Raw genomic sequence first — 25,870 nt, 5'->3', positions numbered from 1 at the left:
TTGTACTGCTTCTCCATTCATTAAGACAGCTCACACTGAGCTCCACACAGCTGGAGCCCCATGCTGAAAACCATCACATTGTACTTTTAGCAAACCTCTTAGACACTGTCCTCAAAATGAAACCCTTTTATAGGAAGGGAGGGAGAAAAAAAGTCTAGAAAAAAAAGAAATGTGACATACTTTGATTTAAAGTTAGAAAAAAAGGCATGAAATAAGTTTGAGCCATTCCTTTAAAAATAACTATAAAAATTTCAGATACCAAATAAAGACAGTTTTGTCCAAAAATTCAAAACCACTTTAAAAAGAGGTATTTGTATTCTTTAAATGAATCTGGACTTATTTAGCAAATGAATCCTTATGTTTTAACAAGCTTTAGTTTGCAAATAGAGGTCCTGGATTTGATCTTCCAATATTGGAAAACTAATTTCCATAGCCACTATTTTTCCTACAAATCTTTTTAGTTTCAGCTCACATATCAATAAAATAAGAAAGGAGGAAAGTTGATTTGCAGCAAGCTAGTAGTATAGGTATTTGCTCCAGTAAGTGTTCAATATAAATTTAACAAATAAAGGCACCATGGCAGAGGGACAAGAACTCTATAGGGTTGTTTCCCCTTAACTTGGCTCTTGCACAGAATCTCCTTTTCAGAGACCTTACCCATCCTCAGGACATGAGGGTTCATCTTTGTGGAAATACGTCTAAATACCTTAACCTGTTGGCCTGACTTCTCTCCTTCTAACATCTAACTAGGTATTTCTGCCTAAGTGTCCCATTGTACCTTGAAATTCACACATCAAAAACACTAGTTTACCTTCTCACCTTACCTCACAAATTCTCTCTCATGTGTCTCTTCCTTTTCTGTTAATGGTATAATTAATTATTTCAGAAACACAGGCTCCAATCCTCAGATTCTTATTTGAGCTCCCCCTGTCCTTAACCCATTCAATAGTGCTGTTAGTTGCACTTCAAGTGTTTCAAATCTGCCATTTTCTTCTCACTCATTAGCTTAATATAGGCCCATCTCATATCATACCTGATTTCACTGGGTTCAGTTTCACAAACCTCCTCTTCAATGCCATTTTCTGAGCTGGTATTAGTGTCTCTGAGCCTCATTTTTCTTGTTTTAACCCATTTTGCATTTGTTTTAATTCACTTTGCATCTTGCTGCCCAATTTCCTATCTAAAGGATTTTTTTTGGTTTGTCACTTAGCTGTTAAAAAATAATAAATGCCTTCTGTTGCTTCCAAGTCCAAATTCCTTAGACTATTATTTGAGGCTATCCATAATCTGGCCCTCTTTGGTCCATACAACCTTATTTGTTACTACTTCTCTACATGAAAGACTCTTAACCAGGCCAATCTACTGAATCTTGCAGATGCCATCGCCTTGTTCATGCCATCACCTTACCTGAATGCCCTTTCCAGCTACCCTCTACTGAAATTTTACTTCTCCATAGCAAATATTACTTTGCTTGTTAGTTTGTTAGCTTATCAGCATTTATTCCAACTTTAATGACAATACATTTTCTTTTCATTGAATTATCTCTTCTTCTTTCTGTACTGTGCTCTGGGATTGTTATCAAGACTTTTCCCCCTCCCCTATCCAGGAGGCCAGCAATGCAACCCTACCATGACCAACCAGACTCTTCCTTCTGGGAAGCAGAATTTTGAACAGAAGGCCAGCAGACTGGAAATGGTAGGAACTCATTTATTGCAGTGGAGGTAACTTCAGAGACTGTTGACTATTTCTTGCTATTTAGATCTGTAGGGTTATCTTGTCTTCTGACTTTTCCAAATTCAGACCTCTGGACTATCTGTTGATTCTGTGAGTACTTCCATATTCTTCCAGAAAACTCTCTTTTTTATTAGAGAAAAGATTTCTATTGTTTGCAATAAAATTTTTAATTAAGTCACCATTTTTAAGGCCCCACTTGAACTCTTCCTGCCACACAAAGTCCTTCCTGAGCACCCCAGGTCACAGTGATCAACCCATCAGGTAAGCATGGATAGATTTTAACATCTGATCCACTCCTTTAACATGTCTCGGTCAGTCATTAAAATACTTACTGACCATGAACTATGAATCCCATTCTGTGCTACCATATAATTTTAAAAAATTCTGTTATCTCTCTTGCTCTGCCTTTTTAGGAGAATAGCTTAGTTTTATAAGTAGACAGTTGCTTTCTTCAAATCAGTGCTGTCACAAACATAAATGTTTCTCCCTTGGTGCCTGACATGTGCAGAAAACACATTTTTTTCTTACTGATTGACAAAAGTTGTCTCTCCTATCAAAGATGTTTAAGGAGAATATCACTACAATAACAGGACTACTTGGTACTAACTAAATTAATAAAAATACAATAACTAAGAACATAAAATGTAGTTCTAAAGAACTCTTCATCACATTCTAACTTGCTTGCTTAGATAGTTTTAATAGCAAAACCATCGGTTAATGTGCTAATTTCCAGAAGTTGAGTGTGGAATCTCATCTTTTAGTAGATAGCACTGCCATTTTCCTGAATTAATTTGAAAGATTCCCAAGACTTCAACTTATCCCTAAGTTAAAGGGATGTTATCCCTTCAACATATTATCCCTAAGAGCTGTCATTAGCATCATTCAAGCACACTGTCACCTAGTTCATTTGAAAATGTAAGAGCCAGGCAGTGCAGTAGATTTATTTAACTCTCAACTCCACATCCTATTTTAAATATAATTGGGAGTGGGAGGTAGGGGGAGAATTAATGTAAGCTTCTGTATTTAGCAATGACAACAAAAACCTCAAATAACTACCAAGCAGCCATTCATAGAATCATTGGGATCCTGGCTGTTATTCTATCTATGGGGCAGTCATGGATATAAAGCAATGGGGAATATTAGGTAACAATATCTTGAAGAGTGGAAGAGAGAATAAAGAAAAGAAAGCACCTACCTTCTTTTCCAGTCTATCGATTAATTTCTGGAGTCTATTTATCTGGGTCATCCACTGGTTGTCTTCTTCTAATAAGCCTGGGGCCAGGGGGAATCATGAGGGCAATATGTTAAACTTTAGACAGAGAAGAAATGCTTGGTTGTATCAGAGCTTTCCTTCAACCCTGAAGGAAAGATGCAGTGTCACTGACTGGTCATTTTTTTAAAATGTATTCACGAGTGCTTTCTAAGGTATTGATTTCCATAGATCCATGCATCCCAGGGGTTCACTTCCACAGGCCTGTTTTTTATGTAATTGCCTATTTGGCCTTTGATATTCAAAGAAAAGATCCTGCTGAGCCATTTACAAAACCCCGTGATGTAATTGGTTTTCTTTTGCAAACAGGAAAGCATCAATCAACAATTCTAAACTTACTTGTAGGTCAGTGGCAAGAGCCAGTGAAATCATACCCCTGACCATAGCAAGGTGTAAATTGCTACCATCAAAAAAATCCCATAAGGGCAAGATAGTTGGTGTCTCCTTTCCCAGGATCTAACTTGAGTATATATACATGGACTCTATAATCATGGCATAGTGGTTAAGAATGCAGACTGGAGCCTGTTGATCTATATTCATATATATAATATAAACATACATATGTATTTGTAGGTATGTAGTGTGTGTGTGTGTGTGTGTATCTAGCACCAAGTTAAATGTTATAGAAGTTCTGCTACTATCATTGTTTTTATTAACATTGTTATGCAAAGGGAAGAATTATGATCTGAGCCTGTGCACAAACATCCTGGCATATTTGTATATACTGATTGCAGCTTAATAAAAATGTTTTCATAGGCATTTGCTGAAGTAGTATTGTTTAATATTTCTTGAAATCAGAATGTGATTGAATTCAAGACTATAAAGCCTTGTGTTAGCTTTGAATGCAATAAAGACAAGACCTAAATTATAAAGGGAGAGTGATGTCATCAGAATTTCCTTCTCCACCTGCCTTCTTGGAGGAAGCACCGTTCAAGGCCCACCAAATTATGATGTAAAAATGAGCACTGGCACTGCCACAAAGAAGTGGCTACAAAAAAAAAAAAAAAAAAAAAAAGAGAGAGAGAAAAGAAAGGGGCTGATTGGAGAAAATATTACAAATATACTAATAAAATTTATGTTTTTTAAAAATTCTAATACAATATTTCTAATCTGGGTTATTCCCAAAATAATTTAAGGTGGCTGTCACATCAGAGACCCAAGAAAAGATATTTTGGACTATTTTCTAAATGGTTAAAATGGAAAGAACAATCTATATGTTACTTCAGGAGCTTAGCATTGTCATTTTCTAGTTCCATGTGGTAGATGATATTATTTTTCCCAATTCTTCACTTTCTTCCTGCTATAGAAGTATCTGTATATACCCTTGCACCACAACTTTGCAGTATCTCCTATTATAATGAATGAAGCACATTTCCCTCCCCATTGTTACTGTGCTTGACATGTGATTTGTTTGGCCAATGGAGAGGTACCAGACAAGATGCACACAGTACATAAAACAATGGTTTTTAATATGCATGTATAATTTTGGGCTGGCTGCATGTGCTTCTGACACCCACTAGGAGAAGAAAATGCTCCAGCTGTTGCTTATTCCAGAAGGAGGCTACATGAGGAGTGGGGCCAAACTCAACCTACATACAGCCTGGAACCACATCCAACTGAAATTGCCCAAATCACCAACCATAGACTCATGAGAGAGAAAAACAAGTATCTACAGGTGTAACCATCAAGATTTTAAGGTCGTTTCACATTAAAAATGGACTAATATTCCATATGACCTTGGACAAATCACTTAACTTCCCAGGCTTGTTTCCTTACCTGTTAAATGGAGAAATAGGGAAATTAACATCTATTTTATCAGGTGTCAAGATAAAATAAGGCTTTATTCATGAAAATACTCTGAAATCTTTCAAGTACAGTTGGTGAAAATATAGAATATAGCTTATACCTTGATTTTCTGAATATTAGATACTTAAAGACTCGTGTTAAAATGACATGTTCAAGTGACGTATGTGCATGTATATATGCATGCTTTATAAAAATTACTCCAATATTTAGCAATATGAGTTTGCATATTTCAAATTGATTTTAAAATGGTTATAAGTGACACAGTTAAAATTTAATAACCTAACAATTATGGGTATGGTTTAGCCCAGTAAATCTTATATTACATTACAAACTTCAAAAACACCAGCTATGACTAATCCTATTATGAAAAGAAGGATCCTTTCCCCAAATGAACTTAGGATAGGCTTAGGGAGGCTTGGAGATCTAGAGCATATTCGGGTAGAGTCCCTTTATTTCAAGATCATGGGGGTCCTTATAGACTTCAAGTCTTTTAGATGTTAGCTGATGAAGCTACTGCCTTCCCTATTCACCATCTCTCTGTGTGCTTTCCAGGCACAACTGCTAGGATTCTGACCATGCTGATTTTAGGCTCACCACCCCAGTTCTTCATACCCTACACTCTTCACTGTTTCTGTCTCAAACTTACTTGGTATAAGGAAAGTGTTCCATTACTATTGTCTTGTCTGTTGTTTGTTAAAATAATCAATTGGAAAACACAAGATAAATAGACTTTTGACAAATAAAAACAAATGAAGGGTATGTTACCTGGACCGCTGACATTAAACTGAGGGCTGTTTGGGGAGAAGCTGTTGTGTCTCTGGACTCGGCGGCTTGATCGTTTTCCAGGCCATTGAATCGATAGGACTTCTGGCTTGGCTGGCCCTTGCCTTGATCAACAGAGATAACATTTAACCTTAATGTTAGTGCTTCAGTCTCTTCCTTCAGGGAAGAGATCTTTATGCGTCAGTCATAAAGGTTTTCTAGTGCAGCAAAATGAAAACTTATGAGAATGACTGCTTGTAAATGCTCTAGAAACCCAATGTAATTTGGTACTACAGTATGTGAACCTAAGAAAGAGAATTCTGAGCTTTATTCTTAAAATTCTGAGTAAAAATTGTAATTTAAGGTAGGCTTTTTTCCTTTGTTGGTCAACTTTCAGTGGAAAAACATGTGTATGCAGCTATTGTATTTTGTTTAATTTGAAAACACTTATGGAGTTTTTTCTGTAATTCAGTTTTTAATTTTTTGGATCAAAGCTATACACCCATATATTTTTAGGAGTCAAATGATTCTATAAATTTATTTCAACAAACAGGAGCTCCCTCGTTTCACCCCCATATCATATTCCCACTCCTCTTTCAAAAAGGCAACACTTTTTAGCAGGTGTTTACTTTCATATGAGTATATGTTATGATATGAAAGTAGTATATGTTAAAATATATATTATATACAGTATAACTTATATACTATATACAGTATATGTTATATACTGATATGAAAGTAAACACCTTCTAAATTATCAGTATATAACATGCTTAAATTGCTATGTCTTTAATTTTTAGTTTTAGGCTTTATCTATTAACTTCACAATATGGAAAAACTCAGGCCAATGATATACAAATGGAAATGTTGTAAGGAATTTCCAGGAAGGCTGCTTAAAAGTACAGATTCAGCTAGAAGGGATCCCTTTTGTCTTTCCTTAATCTTCTTTCCTGGTTGGAATGTGAACATGGTAGCTGGATCGCCAACAAACATCTTGGTCTATGAGGCAAACTTGGCAATAGTTTATTATGTTAATATGCACTTAATATGTGAAAAAGAAAGAGTGTCTATGATAAATCTGTAAGGACATAATATTTAAGCTGCCTCCAACAAGATTTCTTTATAGCAGATATAATCCCTTGTGTGTAAGATATAATCCTTCTGTGTTTAAGACAAATCTAAGATTAATGTACTCATCCAAAAATCTTCATTATCTATCAGCTAGGGAAGATTCCTTTAGCCTTTCTCCTGTGTTGGATGACCTCTGATCCCCCTTTTACTAGATTTCATTTTTTTTCTTACCTGACTCCTTTGTTTTGGTGGAAAATATCCCCTAATTGCTTCATAAGAAAAGGTGCATAATGAAAGGTAAAATTCTTGAAACATTGCATGAATAAAAATCTTCCTTACTTTATTGATGGTTTTATGGCATACAGATTTCTAGATTGCCAATTGTTTTGAAAAATTTGCTCCATTGTGTTCTATCTCCCAGAGTCACTAGTGAAAAATCTAGTGTTTTCTTGATTATTTGCATATGGCCTGGTTTTTCTCTCTGGGAGTTTTTAGACACTTGTCTTTGTTTCCAGTATTGTGAAACTTCATAATGATGTATTTTGTGTTGGACTTTTATTAGCATTATAATGAGCTCTTGATCTGTTCTATCAAACTGGACACATATTCCAATTCTGACTATTTTTCTTAAATTCTTCCTTTGATAATTTTTCTGCTTTGTTCTCTTTCTGGAATTGCTATTTTACAAACAGTAGACCTCTTGGACTGAGCCTCTAGTTGCCTTATCTCTTATATTTCACCTCTTTGTGGAGATTTCCTCACACTTTTATATTTCAACCTTCCTCAGAGAATGTAATTTTTGCAATCATAATTTCCAAGACCTCTTTTGTGTGCTTTGAATATTATTTTTAAAGCATTCTATCCTTAATTCATAAATGCAATATCTTTTATTTAGTTTTTGAAGGTATTGAAAACTTTCTTTTGAAATTTTTTGTCTGCTCTCTGGATTATCTGTTTCTTTCGAGTTTCTTTTCTTGTGTTTGATTTGTCCTTTTGGTTGACCCCATACATTTTAGAAGGAGGAACTACAAGTCTGACTGGAACCTCTTTGTTTGTGGCAGGGATTGCCAACTTGCAGTCTTCACTGTACAGTGGCCTGGCTGGGCCTATTCTTCAGGGAACCTTGACCATTGGCATTGTTAAGTCTTTTCTCTGGGATTAATCAGATCCCTCAAAGTAGCACGCCCCAACTGGAGGGTCTGAGCCCTGTTGTTAGTACTCTGGGAGTAAAATATATGAAGGAGATTTCACATCTCACTCTTCAGTATGGTGACTTTCAGTTAGTATCTCCTTTGTTAGTATTGTGCCCTATCAGCTGTGCCAGGTATGCATATGCTCACCTTCTCCAGACAGCTTATGTCTGGGGTTCTTCAAGGATCGGGTAGGAGCAGTCACTATATAGCACTGGGTGGAGCTTCCAACAATATATCAGCCCTACCTTCACCCTCATTTTCAGTTCCACATGGTACAGCCAAGTCTTGAGCTTTTCTGAGGTTCTGTGGTACCAAATATATTGTATCTTGGCTTCTTACATTGCCTGCTTCAGTTTCAGCTTTCTCAGAGCTTCTAAATCAATTTCCACTAGATTTACCTTCTCTCCACCTTCCAAGTTTCTGTCCCTTTGGCTCTTCTTCTATTCTTATTTTTGCAGTTTAATGCCTCCTTTTATCCAGGTACTTTTAATGTCATGTTTTGAAGGGTTTAGAGAGAGAGCAAAAGAAATCATACATTTAATCATCAATCTTTAACTAAATCTCCCTATGAATTTTTCTATGGTATAAAAAAATCCAAGTTTTTGGCCAGGCGTGGTGGCTCACGCCTATAATCCCAGCACTTTGGGAGGCTCAGGCAGGTGGATCACCTGAGGTCAGGAGTTTGAAACCAGCTTGGCCAACATGGTGAAACCCCGTCTCTACTAAAAACACAAAAATTAGCTGGGCATGGTGGCAGGCGCCTGTAATCCCAGCTACTTGGGAGGCTGACGCAGGAGAATTGCTTGAACCCGGGAGGCGGAGGTTGCAGTGAGCAGAGATTGTGCCCCTGCACTCCATCGTGGGCTACAGAGTGAGACTCCATCTCGAAGAAAAAAAAAAAAAAAAAATCCAAGTTTTTGGCAGCCTTGGTGGTCAGGGGAGTAGGTGATTAGAGCAATCCTTCTCTATGTTCAAGCTAAGGAAATCTAAGCTGTCTAAACTTTTATAACCACCTGTTTGTGAAATTAAAGCTTTTCCTCACTTCTATAATAGACAACTATCGAAAGGAGAAAAATAACTTTCAAGTCAAGAAGGAATTAATTACGTTCCTGGATATAGAAAAACTTTGGGAAATAGAGCAAACTTGCGGATTCCATTATAAAACGGAAATCCACATATAATGAAAACTGTGTTCCTAGAAATTTAGTTTGTGAGGAAGAGAGTTTTATGTAAGAGAATAGGGGACCCCTAGGGGGAAACTTCCATATAACATACTTATTATTCTTGTCATTAGCTATTACGTACTTTCTGAACACATGGAATTAATGTAATTCACATTTAGTCAGTTTGCCAGGGCAGATACAAAGAGTGTTGTAGCATGCCATCTGAAAATTCCACCTCTGTGGCATTCCAGCTGTACACATCCTTTCTCTCTCAAATATCCATTTTTACATGAATAGACACAGACATTTTGCCCAACATGGCATGTCTACCTCATTACTGCAGGATGAATGATACTGTGTGATTCTCCCCTGGGGCTGATAGATGGAATAGATGACTTCCCTAAATTTGCTATATTCCAAGGAGTCTTTGTATCCCTAGGTTTCACAAATATTAAATCCCAAAGTAATGTTGATGCTGAAGGGAAAGCAAATTATCACAATCCTAGAGATTTTAATGATACCTGCAGGTTGTAACTCTTGTTTTTTATTTTTTTTTTTTGAGATGGAGTTTCGCTCTTGTTGCCCAGGATGGAGCGTAGTGGCGCGATCTCTGCTTACTGCAACCTCCGCCTCCTGGGTTCAAGTGATTCTTCTGCCTCAGCCTCCAGAGTAGCTGGGATTACAGGTATCTGCCACCACCACGCCGGGCTAATTTCTTTGTATTTTGAGTAGAGACAGGATTTCATCATGTTGGCCAGGCTGGTCTCGAACTCCTGACCTCAGGTGATCCACCTGCCTTGGCCTCCCAAAGTGCAGGAATTACAGGTGTGAGCCACCATGCCTGACCTGCAGGTTGCAACTCTTGACTGTGAAGGGCATCACAAAGTCTTCCTTTACAACATAAAAAAACTGATGAATTGGCTGGGCGTGGTGGTTCAAGCCTGTAATCCCACACCTTGGAGGCTGAGGCGGGTAGATCACCTGAGGTCAGGAGTTCGCGTCCAGCCTGGCCAATATGGTGAAACCCCGTCTCTACTAAAAATACAAAAATTAGCTGGGCGTGGTGGCAGATGACTGTAGTCCCAGTTACTCAGGAGGCTAAGACAGGAGAATTGCTTGAACCCGGGAAGCGGAAGTTGCAGTGAGCTGAGATTGCATCACTGCACTCCATCCTGGGCGACAAAGTGAGACTTTGTCTCAAAACAAACAAACAAAAAACTGGTGAATTTTTGTTTGCATCTGTCTAGCTTTTAAGATCTTTCTGAACCCCAGATGACTGTTAGATTGGTCTCCTCAGTGTTCTGGGTCCTCACCAACTGCTCCTCTGTAGCACTCCTTTCACCTAGAATTCCTTTCATTCATTCACTTTCATATGTTTACCATGCAGTTGTAGTAAGTAGAGGGGACTTATGCAAAGTCTCTGCCATCTAAAAACTCAATGTCTAATGGGGGAGATAAACAAGGAAGGGGCTGAGATAAGTAGATATAAATAGAAGGCACTATGGGAATACATGGTAATGAGGTGGGAAGTATAAATGAGCAGTGAAGGCTTCCCAGAGAAAGTACTGTCCAATCAGTGACAAGACAGACGAGGAGAAGTGAGCCAGATGAGAGATGGGTAACATGAGATGGGTGAGACGGATCCCTCTAGAGAGAATCTCATTCTGCCATTCAAATTCATCCTAAAGTTCCAGTTCAAGTCTTGTCTTCCCATTAGGCTTTTTCACTGGTCTCTTGATTGACATCATAGGAAAGGTATAGTTTTTCTCTCTCTATCTTTTCCTCACTGATGAAGGTCCCAGGGCTCTCCTCACTTTTGGTGGCCAGCTGATAGGAAGATATAGCCTTGGGAGAGGAGACACAGTCCCTTTAGGTTTGGGCATAATTCACGTGCTTCAGTCTGGTTCATCAGATATTACGGGCATAAATCCATAGTGGTACCTTATTTTCTGTTTGCTTGTTTATGCATTTCTTTATAAACCTCTCAGGGGGAGTATCACAGATTTGGGGTGGGATTTGGTCATTCCTGGGTGTCTTAGTCAAATGCCATACAACAGCACCCCTTAAACTGCAATCAGACGTGTAACATTTCCCATTATTTGAAGCTGTTTTTGAGTGAGAAATCCAGAAGTAAAAGGTTCATTAATCCTCTAGTGCCTTCTACTTTCCTTAAAGTCTATATTGTCATGCTCCTACTCATTAAGCACAGCTGCTAGGCAGCTGCTGGCAGCAGTCACAAGAGTTCAAGGTTAGCCTGTGGCCTAACACAAAAAACAGTTGTTCATTAAACATTCACGGCATGGTGGTAAATGCAGAGCACAAGTTTTCAGAGGATGACTGTAGAAAAAAACAAAAGCGCAGGTGAAGAAGGGGAGTAGAGCACTTTTTCAAGCCTCTTCTCAGGTGGCAGATGACTGATTCTAAAAAGGGAGTTCCCATTTTATTTCCAGAAAGTCCAAACAAAAGAAACAACACAGGAGGCCTCATTTTTCTCATTAGGAACATGAAATCCATTTCACTGTGCTTCAAGACATTCAGTTATCCTCTGCTCAAAGCTGAGGAGGTGGGTTTTGCTTTTCTAAAGTGAATTGTTATACTTTGCCATTTGGTATAGAATCACCCAACGCAGTGAAAACAGGAAGTTTATGATGTAGAGGATGCTTCACAGATCTGCTGAAGAGTACTTCGCTGTGACAGTCAGCTGCATAGGCTCATTAGATTCTGGAATTACAGGATTTTTTGTTGGAAGTTGGTGGTGCTCACTCATTTTGACATTGTAAACACATGGTTGAAAATTCCACTATTTTGGAGATGTCCTAATAATTATGTATCAGTTAATTTGTTCAGGAAAATTGGTCCTGCAGGGTAGTCTATTATCAGCCTGTTCAGAAAACTTACTGTTTCCTTCTCTCTAATTTAAGATGTAAAAGTTAGATAAAGCACATCTATAAGTTTAAAGTAACACATCTGCCAAAATATGCCCCAGGAGCAAGAGTTTTGCAAGCTTCTCTAGCTTGCAAGGTATAAGCAATGACAACTCAGAAAAATATCAACTGTTGGCTGGGATCACCTTGATGTGTGCCCTACACATTTTTAGTATAGGTGTCTCTTAAGCATTAGTGCCTTTATTTATATAGCTATTGCAATATGACTACTTATTTTCTCAGTGATACCTACTGGTGGCATTGAATTTTGAAATAATTTCCATCATTCACTTTTCTCCATTTCCTGAAATAATTAGGCTTACTGAATTATCAGGTCTCCCAAGTATATCCAGGTTCATGTAGTCTGTAAGGGTCTTTCCCATCATTTCCACATTTTCAAAATTACACCAAATTAACAAGGAAGGGGCTGAGATAAGTAGATATAAATAGGGGGCACTATAGGAATACACGGTAGTGAAGTGGGAGGTATGAATGGGCAGTGAAGGCTTCCCAGAGAAATTACTGTCCAATCAGTGACCAGACAACCAAAGAGAAGTGAGCCAGATGAGAGGTGGGTAACAGGAGGTGGGTGAGACGGATCCCTCTAGAGAGACTCTCATTCTGCCATTCAAATTCATCCTACAGGTCCAGTTCAAGTCTTGTCTTCCCACCAGGCTTTTTCACTGATCTCTAGATTTTGCAAGACAAGCTCAAATAGAGAAACTCCATGAAATTGACTTTCTCATCCTTCCATCCCTCTATCCATATTTAATCTTTTAATATTCTGAAAACAATTGGCAATGTATTTCCTCTTCTCTGTGGTATTTATTATCACTTTGTTCCTTGCAGTATAGTTTTTGTGTTCATGTCTTATTTATATGATAGACTTAGGCTTCCTTAAGGATTGACATTATGTTAAATGTATCTTTACATTATTCATAATACTTTAAAGTCTTCTCCATCTACTAAATTTTCAATTAAAATTTGTTGACTCAGCTGGGCTCAGTGGCTCACACCTGTAATCCCAGCACTTTGGGAGGCCAAGATGGGCGGATCACCTGAGGTTAGGAGTTCAAGACCAGCCTGATCAACATAGTGAAACCCCGTCTCTTCTAAAAAATACAATAAATTAGCTGGACGTGGTGGTGTGTGCCTGTAATCCCACCTATTTGGGAGGCTGAGGCACAAGAATTGCTTGAACCCGGGAGGCAGAGTTTGCAATGAGCCAAGATCGTGCCACTGCACTCAAGCCTGGGTGACAAAGTGAGACTCCGTCTCAAAAAAAAAGAAATATATATATATATACACACACATATATATGTATATATACACATATATATATACACGCACACATATATATATATATATATAGTTTACTAAATGACTGACAGTAAAAGAAAAAGTAGAATGGTCTTTTTAGAGGCAAATAATAAGGCAAGCAACCAGTGGAGGTCACTGTCATTCTTTTTAAATTTATCAATTCTCTTTTTTAGTTTTTGCTAGTGTAAGTACAATGCCTCTCAATTGTTTTTTCATGAACATAGAGTCACTAAATAGACATCAGATGAAAACATGTAAATTGCCTTTCTTGACGGGTTTGCTCTTCAGTGGTTTCCATGGCACATTCCAGGGAATTCTGGAGAGACTGCAGCTGATTCAGGGTTTCCTTCAATAAAAATCGAGTTACGAATTGTTCCAAATTGGAGGCTTCTTGGTAGTCCTAAGGGTGACAAAACAAATGCAATTAGAAGTATGGTAGAAAAAAATACCCAGGATTTTTTTTTTTCTTTTACCATGTACCCATCAATCCCAGATTGATCCTAGAGAGAGAGGGTGGAGAGAAGGGAAAAGATCTGTTGAGCCCTGGAGGCTACAGCATCGCTCTCATCCACCCACCAGGAGATGAATAAAAAAGCTGCAGAAATGACTGGAATATCTTGCCTCCCAATATACCTGCCTCAAGATTAAGAAAAAGGACAAAACCAGCAGAGTTGCAAAATAGACATCTGTAGAAAAGAAAAAATAAATATCCGGGGGGGAAAAAAAGATCAGAATGTGACTAACTCAGGGTTTGTTCTATGTCTCATTTGAATGTTGACCACGCCATCATATATTTTCCCTATTACCAACAAAATGCAACCATGTTTCAGCAATTGGCTTAATTCACTCCTGATGTATTTATTATGCTTGATCCGTATTATGCTGAAGACAAAGAAAATTATGTGTAGTTATTTAAAATTCAGAAAATGTTAGGATTGGAATATTTAAATGGTTTACTAAATCTGCTTATGTCTTTCCTTCAGTAACTTTACCTGAGGCTCATTGACAATTAACTTCTAGGACAACACCTGAGCCACAAAAGCAGCATTCACTGAAACAGCCCCAGGGTCACTGCAGAGGTCACTGCAGACTGAATAAGTGTACTTGCCAAGCTTACTCAAGGTAGATGGGTGAGCTGTGGATGGTACCACCTGCTGTGCTTGTCTCCCTAAAGTCTCAGGGAGAACCAACAACAAAAACCAGGTTGGTGTGGAATAAGATGGTGACAGGGCCACTCTTTCAGATCATGGGACCAGCCAGTGAAATCTGATTTTCTAGAATCTTGAGTGGAAATGGTACATTCAAGTTCAGCCAAGGAAAAGATTTATTTGTCTCTGTCCCTAAACAAAATTTTTTTACGGCTGAAAAGACAAAACACAAAACGACTGAGGGTGATAACACAATACCACGGATCCTGATATGCTGAAGAAGCTTAGGGCATAGTTATAAACCCAAACAAGTAAGATTTAGGTATCTAACCTTCCTGGTTCTCAGTTTTCCCACTTATAAATCACTAAGTAACTCTGGCATACATTCCAACTCAAAAATATTCTGTGCTTCTATCAACTTTAATTTAGGAAGAATTGGACTATGGCCTCCTGATATAGTTTACTTTGGAAGTTTTTCTAATAGAAGAATAATGTAATAGCATAGAAAATCTCATTTCTTTCTCAATTTGAAATAGTAAAAAGTTTCAATCATCAGCCTCTTTTTAAGCTCTTTCATTACAGGTGAACAACACAGGAAATTTTCTTATCTACTGAGATGGTTAATATTGAGTGTAAACTTGATTGGATTGAGGGATGCAAAGTATTGTCCTTGGGTGTGTCTGTGAGGGTGTTGCCAAAGGAGATTAACATTTGAGTCAGTGGAATAGGAGGGGCAGACCCACCCTCCATCTGGGTGGGTACCAACTACTACAGCTGCCAGCGTGGCTAGAATAAAGCAGGCAGGAGAAGATGGAAGAGCAGACTTGCTGAGTCTTCTGGCCTTCATCTTTCTTCTGTGCTGGATGCTTTCTGCCCTCAAATATCAGACTCCAAGTTCTTTGGCTTTTGGACTCTTGGACTTACACCAGTAGTTTGCCAGGGGCTGTCAGGCCTTTGGCCACAGTCTGAAGACTGGACTGTTGGCTTCCCTACTTCTGAGGTTTTGGGACTCAGACTGATCCACCACTGGCTTCCTTGCTTCTCAACTTGCAGACGGCCTATGTGGGACTTTACTGTGTGATCGTGTGGTGTGAATCAATTATCCTTAATAAACTCCCTTCATATAAACATCTATCCTATTAGTTCTGTCCCTCTAGAGAACCCTGACCAATACATCTACCATATATAATAGTCCTATTTAAAAATTAAAAATTGCAATGTCTTTAAACTCCATTTAAGAAACTAACCATAAACTAAACATAACCATTACATGCTTATAATAATCTTAAGAGTTTTGGGTGAGTTAAATCAAGCTAAAAATATTCCAAATATTTAATTTGATCTCACAGCTTGCTATTTATTGGTTAAAAAAAAACTTCAAAAAATTCTCTCTGAATGAGTTTTTAAAATTGAGGAAGGCTTTTCTTTGAGGTTGAAAGAAAATGTGATGATAGAAAAAAAGGTGTGTTTGAGTCTTTTCCCACAGTTATTTCCATATCACCAATGGATATTTTAAAAAATAAAATTTATTAAAATGAAGATAAAATATAATTGCAAAGTCAGGGATTATACCAACTATTTTTGCATCTCAATATATACTATGACTAATATAAAGCAAATGATAAAAAGTTTTATACTTATTTGTAGACTGCATTGAAAAATGAAGAAAGCAAACATTTACTGAGCAATAAAGCATATAGCATTGTCCTTACTCTTTTCTCATTTAAATGTTAAATATTTGCCATGTCAGAATTATAGAAAAGAGATTAAAAAATTATAGTTAGTCATTTTAAACATTCCAGTCATTGCAATTAGGTTTCAGCTTCTTTGACAGAAAGGTCATGTCTTTTATTTCTGTATCCCTTATGGTGGAGTAGAGGTTCATTCATACCTGATGGTTTGCAGATACACTCCTAACTCTAAGAATTTATTGCATTTGCTATTGTGATCTTACATACAAATATTTTGATGATGTTAAAGTTAAATAATTAAGAAAAGTTAAAGTCAGACAACTGGCCACTCATCATTGCTCCACCATAGCAAATCAGAAAGTTATGATTAGGCTAACCCTCTTATCTCACTCTGATGAGAGTTTGATAACCTTACTAGTGACTCTGTAGGTAACATTGAAAAGTGGCAGAACCCAGTTGGTTGATACATTTCTTTGATATAAATGTTGATGCCTTGACATTGAGAGTGGTGGTGGGTGGGTTTAAGGTTTGGAGGATTAAGTTTTTTGAGTCAATTATGAAGGTTTGCTGTTTTGTACTACCCCTCATTGATAAGGAGAAAAAAAACCTTGTTTTCTAATATTCCTACTTATCCTTCCAGACTCAGCTTGTAACACTGTCTCTGTACAGATGTTCCTGTCCTTGAACCACCACTTCTCTTCATAGGATTAGGAATACATCTTTCCACTTCTATGTATTTTTGTGACATTTCTTCCCTACCTAGGATATAGAATTTTTCATAGGATATAGAATTTTTCATTGTGATATTGTGATCTGTTGTTCATTTGTCTATCTTCCCCATTTTAGGCTAGCTCTTTAAGCACAGGGATTATGTCTTATTCATCTCTGCCTCCAGAGTACTCAGAACAAAATTGCCTCATAACAGCTGCCCCATAAATGCTTAAGAAATGTGTGAGAAACCGGGTCCCACATGGAGAGTCAGGCACCAGAGGGAGTGTCCAAGCTCTGGGAAGTGCTCTTGCCACTGGCTGGTCACCACCTGCCTCCCCCTGCATCCAGCCCTTGCTGGTTGTAGACGTTGCCACCCGACTTGCCCAGTCATGTGGGCTCTGCAATAAAGAAAAATACAGCTTTGTTCTAACAGACTGTTTGTCCTCATTTTATTTTCTGGACCATTTGTTAGTCTCCTTCCCTTCCTTTATTCTGGATCTCAAGGTTTGCGACTGCAGACCCGGGTGGCACAGATCCAATCTTCCTTCCCTTTTCTCAGATATGCAGCAGATGTTCCTTTGGAAGGCAGTGGCAAAAGAAGCAGATGGAAAATTAAATAGATAACAAGCTGGAAAATGTCAAAGCCTGGCCCTTTTAATTCTCAGCAAATGTGTTGGTAGCGAAGGTACAAAAAGAGATTTTTTGCATTCCTAATTCCCCAAAAGACTGGTATGTTGGCATAAGGCATGCATTCCTTTGAGCAAAACCTGTATTTGAGAGACTGGCAGAAAGAACTCCTACAGACAAAATAAAGTAGTTTAAAAATGTACAGATTATACTCATTATTCAGATTTTGCTTCTTTTTTTTTCAAACGCAGTTTAATCCTCCGTGTCTATCAGAAAGGATATGGGAAAGTAAAAGCTAACGTTATACTTCTCAGATCCTAATAATGTTCATTCGTGTCATTGATAATTATTAGTTACACAAAACATTAAGTGGAAATTGTCAACAAAGTAGTATTAATACCTCCATTTTTGTCTGTGGAAAGCCAAAATGTAAACATTTCAATCTACATATTTCCTTTGGTGGAGCTGGAACAGGGCTAGAATTCATCTGAGTAAAAATCCTAGCATTGGAAGCATAGTGCTTTGAATCAGGTTTCTTAGAAAACTGTCTGTGCATCTTAATTTTCACATCATTTCTCAGTAAGCAAGCTCTGCCCATCAGGTTGATGGAATCATCTGAGTTAATTAGGAAAATCAGAGCATCAGTCTTCCCTGTTTGAAAATCAATCAAGTCAGTGACATCTAGGGTTAGTGTATTCTTGTTTATGAGGTCAGATAACAATCACATTTAGCAAGGGGCACTGCTTCTGACTGTCTTTTGGATTAACTCCCTGCAGCTCTCGCCATTCTTGTGTAAGACATCTGCAGCAGCTTCTATAACAGAAAAAAAAAATAACTTTACAAAGATAAGGTTGTCTTTTGCTCTTTTCTACTCTATCCACAATTATTACTTTTTAAAATACTAAGTGGGTTACACACATTATCTATGTCCCACTTCTTTTAAATATTCTCAGGCTTTTATTTTAAATGGCACATTTTTTTTTTCCAAACTGGGAGACCACTATATCAAATTTAAGCCTTATAAAAATACAAAAATAAAGAACTGGCTCTTACTTGTCCTAATAATGGACAGAGGTTAATTCCAGCTAGTCTTTGCAAACCTTAGATGGCAAAACAAGATATCAAAATAATTTCAGACTACAGATTCCCAAGGATTAAGGAAATGATAGATTCTCAGATTAGTGAAAGAGGAGACAAAATTATAATTTTGGATTAAATATTATTAAACAATTAATAAATTGAAATAAATTCTGAGCCCTATCTTAACCAGATATTCTGTAGTTTGAAATAAGTTGATACTTTAGAGATGAATTATATTAAGACCTTTACGTTGACAAACTCCACTTTAAAGGGCTCATCTTAAAGTCATCAAGAACTTATTTTGTGTAGGATTCTTTCCTCTGGCTCCTCCTATTGCTCTGTCTCATATCAGGAGACCCTAACAAGAACATAAGACTACTTGGATGTCTTTGCCTAAAGGACAGTCCCATTCTGCTGGGAAGTAATCCTCTTCAAACACTGGGAATTTTAGAAAAATGCACATGGGTATGAGGATGGGGACATCTAGAGAGTCAGCCCAAATCTGAGATTAACTACTAGATGAGGACCCAGGTCACATTCATAGGTGTCTAATAACATAATGTAGTCGTTAAGAAGCTGGCTCTGAAGACAGTCACACTTACGTTCTGTGTTTGTGCCACTTGACAGCTGTGTGAACTTTGGAAAGTATTCAACCTTTTTAAATCCCTATTTCCTTAACTATGGATAAGAATAGTTATCATAAGTTTGTTGCGAGTATTAAAATTAAATACAGCATGTGGCACACACAGTAGGGTGTCTAGCTCATAATTTTTGATAAATGCTCATTATTGCTATTAACCCATTGGAGAAAGGATATTATAAAGTGTAATGGACAGATCATTGGCTCAAACTTCACAAGACCTGGGTTTGTTTGCCGTGATAATACTTCACCTCAGAATTATTGCTAGGACAAATATGTAGCTAGTGTTTGGCACATAGCAGGCTCTCCACAAATATTAATTTTCCTGAGTTATTTTTGACATATATTTTCTACTGCATATCTGCTAGCTTGCTTATTCAAAAATGTACACCTTTTATATACATACTTGTTACCAGATTGAAGCTGTGATCCATGGAATTTGGTGTTTGAGGAGTGTCAAGTTTAATATGTAGAGTTCAAGTGCAAAATTTATCAAAAATTTTTCCATTCTTGACTTGATTCTCCTCAAGTATAGTAAATTAGTAAATTAGATATAGTAAATTAGATACAATTTATAATATATATAATCAGATACAATTTATAAACAGTACTTCTTGCATTCCCCTCTATCTCCTCTGAATTCTATGAGCCATATCCTCCTATAGAACATCTTGTTTTCTAGAATCTTTCCAAAATTCTTTCTTAGTCTTTGATTTTACTCCTCTTTCTTCCTGTCTCTCCTATATCTTTATATGTACATTGGCTAAGATTTCTTCCTTTCTCCTCAAATTTGTATGAGTCTGGTTTTACTCATCTAGGCCCAGTTCTTGTTCTGTATCACAGTTGTGTAGAAACCACAAAATAGTAACAGGAGGATTTGGGGAAGATGGCCATGTTGGTGGCATAGTTTATAAAACCCTTGGAATCTTCACATAAAAACAGAGCAAACAACTAGAAAACAGCAACAACAAAAAGCTCCAATAGACAATGAATGCAACAAAACTAGATGACAAGGTGTCATCATCAACCTACAATTGCAGGTGGGTAAGGACAAAATCACTGACAGCCACAAGAGGTGCACTGCATGGTGTTGCTGGATGTGTAGGCAGAAACAAAGGAACACAACGGGTTATGAGACAAACCTGAGAGCAAGAGAACTCCAAAGTAGCCAACAAATGTTCACTAGAATAACAATGGCTAATTTGAGAATAGCAACTGAAACTGGCAGTCATTTTATCCAAAAGTGGTTGAGTACAAAAATGAGAGAGCACAAAAATCTTAGTAAGGCCTAAAGGGATTGGAACTGTGTAGCCCCTGTGAACTCTTAAAATCGGTCACTCCAAAGGCTATGTCAGGAGGGACCTACACTGAGGAATTAGCTAGGAGTGGACTCAAAATTGAGAGGGATGGTCACAGAGACAAGAAATAAAAAGGGAGATTCAGATAAAAAGTTGGGGGGAGAAACAGAGCCAGAAAGCCTTGGAAGAAAAGCTCCCTTATTTTTTCAGTACTATAAGACAAACCACTTAAGAGGAAGCCCTGTGAAGTTAGAAAAACAATTTTGAACACAATTTCCTTTGAAAAAATTCAGGAAAACTGAATTCTTAAAAGCAGCAAAAAATTATTAAGGTCAAATCCTATGCAAGGTTATAATAAGAAAAAGAAAAATAAGAAGCACAATAACATCCCTGCAGACAATGAAAGCATACCAGAAAGACAAGATGACAAAACAGACCCAAGTGCAATCAAGTATTTAAAAATAAGCTAGAATATATTAAGAAAAAGATTTCAAGAAATGAACAAAAACATAAATCAGAGTTAGATTAACTCAGAAATGAAGTGATAGGATTCAGAAAAGAATTAGTAATGGAAGAAAATATTATTTCCAAAATTAAGTCAAAATTAGAAGGAACATAAAAACAAATAAACATTACATGTAATACCTTAATAAGAGAAAATGAAAGGAAAGAAAGCTTTTAAAATCAAAAATAACAAAGAAAACAAATAAAAGGGATTTGAGAGGAAGTGACAAATGTTGAATATACAAAGAATATACAATATACTGATAATGGAATTTCTAAGGAAGTATAGAAACTAACAAAGGAAAATAACACTTGAAACTATTATTCAAGAATGTTTTCCTAAAATAAAATAATTTGATATTATACACTGAAAGTATGCCATATGTATGAGAATATCGACTCAGAACAAACACATCAAGACATATTTTCGTAAAATTGCTGGACTTTAAAAGACAAAGCAAGAATTCTTCATGCATGGAGACATATAGAGCAAATGACTTATGGGGTAAAAAACAAAACAAAATAAAATCTAGATTACCACAAGGTTTTCCAAGACCAACACTTTTATTCCAGAAAAAAATGTAGTAACATATTTTAAGATATTTAAAATAGAGCCAAGAATTTTGTATCAGGAAAAATTGTCTTTTAAGTATAAACGGTCCCCGAAAACTGTGAACATACTAAAACTCAGGTAATGTTGTTCTTGTGAGCCCTTCCTCAGGAATCTTAGAAAATGAGCTGCAGACAACCAAAACAACCAGGGAGACTTCAACATAAATACTGGTGATCTAGACCAGATCCAGGCAACATTTTTTTTTTTTCGTAAAGGCCTAGACAGTAAATATTTCAGACTTTGTGAACAAGAGATCACATGAAAGCAGCCATAGATAATACTGAATTAGTTGGACTATGTTCATAGACCATATAAAATATATGACTGGCAGAATTTGGCCAATGGCTGGAGTTTGCTGATCACTATTTCAGTCACTGAGTATCAAAGGCTGCCAACCTAAAAAATAAAAACAACTAAAAGATGTGATCCTTGACAGGAGAACACACTATCCACTATAGTTTTGTCAAATTAGCCTCTGGATTTAGCTGACAATTTCTAGCAAAGATAGAGTTCAGAAGAACGTGCTTACTTGTACCATGATTGGCAATCAGTAAAGCCTAAACCATGAGCATAAGCACCTCTCTGGGCTCTGTAACGGATAAACTGTAAAAATATATAAATAAAAGCGATTGCAAGATAGCCTATAAATTAAAAGAAATGCAATACAGAGAAAATGAGTACAATTTAACTACAGTTTCTGGGAATGAAAATCTGTGTAATAAAACACAAGGATGTGACTACTAGAAGGATCCATTGGTAGCTATTTTCAGGGGAAGGAGGAATCATAATTGGGACAGAGCATGTGGAAAGACTTCTGGGGTAACTGGTAGGTCAGGTTTCTAAAATCTTGGTGATGGATTCAAGAGTGTTTGCCTTATGATCATGAAGCTCTACATTTGATTTGTGTGGCTTTCCTTTTTGTTTTACAATAAAAAGGTTAAGGTATGTGTAGGAACCAGTCTAGTAGAAATATACTATATTCATATGTTTGAGGAGCTGTGGAGTAGACAGATAGGGGCTGTAAAATACAGGACTCTTTGGCAGGCAGTAGGACAAGAAAATCTGTAAACACTTCCAAATTAGTAATTTTTGTCACCTCTTATATGCCATCTTCTCAACTGCTAGCATGCATTTTTCTGGAGTGTAACGTAGAACCAAATGTTATGTTTTTAAGTATGAAGAGCACAGAACTATGTTCGTACATAAATTGGATTCAATTTATGTTTGTTGATATTGATGATAAAATATCACCAAAATTTCTTCCCCATAAATACACTGCTTTCCACCTTATTGCTCACACACGTTTCTTTGAATATCATTTTTAAGCTTGTGGAATACACATGAGACAAAGTTGACATAAATGATACTCAAAGGATAACACTCATTTGTAATGTTACTATTCCTAAACAGTATATGTGTCAGATGGATAGTTCTATTTTAACCACAGTCCTATAATATGTTGAGTTAATAGGCCTAAGTTACTAAATTTGTCAGACACAAATACATTTTTCAAAATATCATATATAATCTCTCTGCTTTCAAAGGCGAATTATCCTTGCTTTTGATCTAAACAAATTTTGTGACAGAAGAATAATTGAACATTAAAATATTATGAGCATTTCTAAACAGCATAGTGTATGGAAAACAATAGTTTATAAATATGTGAAAACTGACACATTTCTGGATTTAATTTTCCCTTGTGGCTTACTATGAAAGAATACCAAAATATTCCGGTAATTTTTTATTCAGGAAAAAATAACCTTTGGGAATAGATAACTTGCTCAGAGTAACAAACAGGTAAGACTTTTTTTTCCAGTGGGATTTAAAAACCAAAATACTGTACTTCATCAAATATAAAGTGCCATTAATTATAAGATGCACCACTATTTTGGTATTTTATACACCACAAGGAAATAACAATATCACCAGTTAACTTTTATGCACCATCAATTGATAGATATATCCCAATTTCATAGCTGTCAGAAAAAGGAAACATGTATCCTAGAAATAGTGAAATATGTTGTATTTTTTATTACATTTCAATATGGCCCGTGACTGAAAGCAAGGGGTGTGGATGATCTGTCTGTACCTGTAACTTTATTGTGTTCTATATCCCACATTTAGAAATCAGGATTGAAAGACAGCACTATTTCTCACACATGTTCAAGAAAATGACTGGGTAACATAAGAGACTGGCTATAGCCTGAAATCATAGCCTGGGCTTGCCTTTCTTAGCATTGAGTTTGTGTCAAGGTCTGCTGGCATTTTAGGAGTATCTAGACAGGCTCAGAAGCTAACTGGAATTTTAATGGTCATCCGGAAAAATAAGCCAAGAGTTCATAGTATTAGCTAGCTAAAACAATGCAGTCTACTAATTCTCTCTCTCTCTCTCTCTCTCTCTCTCACACACACACACACACACACACACAAAATTGGGTGGATTATAAGAAGTAAAGACCCTCAAATTTTCATTATTAAAAATATATATGATATGGGAAATTAGCCAGGCATGGTGGCATGTGCCTGTGGTCCCAGCTACTCAGGAGGCTGAGATGGGATGATCGCTTGAGTCCAGGAGGTCGAGGCTGCAGTGAGCCATGTTTGCACCACTGCACTCCAGCCAGAGCAATAAAGTGAGAAGATATATATATATATGTATATCATATGTAAGGAAAAGGTGGATTATTCAAATCTACCTGCATACTCCTTTCTAAGAAAGGTTTCTAGATGACTATACAGACTACTTAAAATTAGTTCTGAATGTCTTATTGATAAATTGGAAGGTAATATTTACATTAAAGAAAATTTCTGAAAGTTCCAATTTTGGCATTAGGAGTAGTTAAATATCCTAAAATACTCCTTCTATAGAATGCACTATAAAAGGTAAAGTGTGGCAAATATTATTTGAATGTACAGCAAAGCTTCTAAGAACATAAGAGAAAACCAAGAGTGTCAACAATGAACAGGAGACAAAGAGACTGACAGTAATCTTGCATTGAAGGCCTTGCTCTACTGCAGGCATTTTATTTAACTGGAGACTCTTAAGTTCCAGATTTTAACAACTTTTGGAAGAACAGAGGATGAGTCAAGGTAGGGGGTTGAAGCTGGAACACTCAAAGGACCACATTTTTACTAAAAGAGAGCTGGAAAAAAAACTCTATGCGTGAACAAAGGAAGATGACAAATAAGTTTTCTCAGTCTTAACTCTGGGTGCAAAACTCTGTCCTGAAAACCTAAAATCAAGATTCAGTCCACTCAGCAGTCTGAGGTTCAAACTCCTATACCTGCATATTCAGAGAAGCCCAAAACTGAGAGATTAACTCACCTCAGTTCTGTATTGGTAGTATGTTGAGGCAGCTGGCATAAACAAAAACATATTCTCCGTAAAGAAATACATCAAATCCCCAATGATTTAATCAGCCAAGTATAAACTAATAGTGGAAAAATGCCAATCTATCTGCACATATCCGTATCACACAAAGAAAAAAGGTATCAAAAAAAAGAGTCAGCGGTAATATGCTTCAAATGTTCAAGGACATAAAAAGGGTAATGAAAAGCAGGAGAAAGGAGTGAGAGACTATTGCAAGAAACGGGGCAGGTTTCAAAAGAGGCAGTAAGAACTTCCAAAAAATAAACATCCAATGGATATGTGAAATAGATTAGATACAGATGAAGAATAATTAGGAACTAGAATATTAATCTGAAGTAATTATCCAAACTGAAGCAGACAGATGAACAATATGAAATAGAAGTGACAGAGAAGAGAACGAGAGTATTTAACTTACATATAAGGAGTTCTAAGAGGAGAACAAAGAGAACAGAAAAGAGACAATTGCTGATAATTTTGCAGTATTAAACAAAGGTATGACTCTTCAGAGTCAGAAATCACAGCAGATGCCCAGCAGCACAGATGAAATTAGCACCCAGATGCAATATAGTAAAACCTTAGAAAATAATAGAACAATTAATCTGCAATTTTTTTTCTTTCTCTCCTTTCTTGAAATCCACAGCTAAACCAATATGTATGAATCCTTGTTCCAACTGCCTATGAACCTGTGGCTATTAACTGTGCAGCCTTGCTCTTCTGTCTTCCACCAGACACTTAAACTCTAGGGTACAAGTGCTAAATTATCTGCACGGACCTCTTGAACCACTGCACTAACTTGGCTTAAGATAAGTCACAATTGCCCAACACTGCACATTACAACTCTCTGCAAACAAGAGTTTCAGTAATTCTTCATAGCTATGTTGGACTTTCCCTGGCTTCTTTTTGAAGTTCCTGTTCCTGTATTTTGCCAAATCATTTGCTATTATG

The 25,870-nt window shown here is 36.9% G+C and overlaps 1 protein-coding gene across 2 annotated transcripts in view; it reads right to left on the bottom strand.

The window, feature by feature from the left end:
* Positions 1-25,870, bottom strand: part of NECAB1 (N-terminal EF-hand calcium binding protein 1) — a 169,295-nt gene that overhangs the window by 28,132 nt on the left and 115,293 nt on the right. For both annotated transcript variants that reach the window (XM_003821141.7, XM_057303049.2), the window contains exons 6-8: positions 13,507-13,643; positions 5,576-5,697; positions 2,930-3,006 (exon numbers count right to left, since the gene is read on the bottom strand). In XM_003821141.7, coding sequence (XP_003821189.4) covers positions 2,930-3,006; positions 5,576-5,697; positions 13,507-13,643 — 336 coding nt within the window. The remainder of the gene's footprint in view (positions 1-2,929; positions 3,007-5,575; positions 5,698-13,506; positions 13,644-25,870) is intronic.

The sequence above is a fragment of the Pan paniscus genome, chromosome 7, assembly GCF_029289425.2.
Source record: "Pan paniscus chromosome 7, NHGRI_mPanPan1-v2.0_pri, whole genome shotgun sequence".
NCBI lineage: Eukaryota > Metazoa > Chordata > Mammalia > Primates > Hominidae > Pan > Pan paniscus.
The sequence above is the reverse complement of the archived record's forward strand: the minus strand, read 5'-3'. Positions and strand labels throughout refer to the sequence as shown.